This window comes from Oncorhynchus keta, chromosome 26, assembly GCF_023373465.1.
Source record: "Oncorhynchus keta strain PuntledgeMale-10-30-2019 chromosome 26, Oket_V2, whole genome shotgun sequence".
Taxonomy (NCBI): Eukaryota; Metazoa; Chordata; class Actinopteri; order Salmoniformes; family Salmonidae; genus Oncorhynchus; species Oncorhynchus keta.
In genome coordinates, this window is record NC_068446.1 from 3,282,561 (window position 1) to 3,284,290 (window position 1,730).

Below are 1,730 nucleotides of genomic sequence, written 5' to 3' on the forward strand. Positions count from 1 at the left end.
TCTTTTTATATTTCTGTCATGATTTCTAGTCGCTCAATGTTTTTGTTTATATGCTGACATCTCAAAAAAATAAAATAAATCTTTATAAAAGTGCATTTTATATACATTTCACGCTTAATATTGTTGTGTGCTCAGAAACCTGTTAATGCATGATATGTATTGCTGTGTGAAATCCATATGTATACATCTGAAGGTGAATACATTGGTTCATAGCAAGGTGACTAATTTAATAGCATGAGTTTTTCAGATACAATATGCAAATACTTGCCGTCTTACAAAACAAGACTGGATTAAAGTAAGGCATTACATTAACAGCATGGATCAAGCTCATGGTAGTCGAAGAGCGAGGAGATTGTAACACGGTCACAGAACTTGTGGCATAGTAACGATGATATAAGAACGACAAAATTTACATAAAGCCAGACTGTCTTACCAGACTACATCACGCAATCACAACCAGGGCCAATATTCACAAAAGATCTCAGAGTAGGGATACTGATCTAGGATCAGTTTAGCCTTTTAGACCATAATGAATGAGAGAGGGACCTAAATCCTCAATCAGCACTCCTAGTCTGAGATGCTTTACAGTATAAATACAGGCTCAGAACTGAAAACAAAGACTTCAAACCTTGACATTAATCTTCTTTGTAAGGTGACACAGCTAGCACACAGTAAAGTTCAGAGATGGGACCCACACAGTATGATCAACATATGACAGATCTGACTGTCTTCTCTTTTCTGCTTCCACTAAAGTGGTGTTGAGACAAAGGATCTGTCCCAAATGGCACACTATTCCCTATATAGGGCATCACATTCAACTAGAATCCTATGGGCCCTGGTCAAAAGCAGTGCACTGAATAGGGTGCCATTTGGCATGCACATTTGGCATGCAGACTCAAGCACAGAAATGCAACCGTATCTGTCATTGCACAGACAAGCAAAGCCCAGAAAAATAATAGAACAAACAAAAATATAATTTGATCTGGTATCCTGCACCAGAGATATGTGCATCGTCAATTCACCACTATATGGGGAAAAAATATCACTTTGCGCTTCCATCCATAGTTCAATTTACATTTCAGAATTGAGCCTGACCACTGTTTTCTGTACTTTCAAAAGAACAGGACTTTGGGATTGCAGCCTAAACAACTGCAACATTTTGGTTTTAGATCATTCAAGCTGTGTGTGTCCATGGGATAAACCTATGAAGCGAATCCTTCTCCCACTTTCTCTTCCATCATCTCCATCTCTGCCTCCTCCTCTTCCTCTTGTCTGAAGGATGCTCCGGAGGGGTTGGAGTGGCTCGAGTGGCCGATGTCCAGCACCTGCAGACTGGTCAGGTGTTTGAAGGAGCTCTCCTTCACAGAGTGGGCTAACAGATGGTTGAACCTGAGAGGGAGACAGAGCAGAGGGCCGGGGGCTGAGGTCAGTAGACAGACTCGCAATATGTGATGGTGACTGAGCAGATGCTTGAGTTTGATGTGTAAACCAGCACAGCAAGACTGATAGGATGTTGTGCTTAGAGTCCGAACTATAAGAACCAATCCGATGTTGATGTTGTCCTGTAAAGAACAACACAACATGTGCTGTAAACAAACGCAGCCAATCAGAGTGCCTGTATACTATTCTTTCTATGACTCATCAGTTTGCCTTCCATTCAAAGTCCTATTGAGTTAGTAAGCACCCTGATACTCCCTGTACTGCGTCAAGGGGAAATAAGGCCATGTTAT

General features: G+C 41.2%; 1 protein-coding gene across 2 annotated transcripts in view; it reads right to left on the reverse strand.

The window, feature by feature from the left end:
- Positions 1 to 206: 206 nt before the first annotated feature.
- The window catches only part of LOC118358612 (podocan-like), a 33,876-nt gene continuing 32,352 nt past the window's right edge, over positions 207 to 1,730 (reverse strand). For both annotated transcript variants that reach the window (XM_052480056.1, XM_052480057.1), the window contains exon 13: positions 207 to 1,389. In XM_052480056.1, coding sequence (XP_052336016.1) covers positions 1,203 to 1,389 — 187 coding nt within the window. In that variant the 3' untranslated portion in view covers positions 207 to 1,202. The remainder of the gene's footprint in view (positions 1,390 to 1,730) is intronic.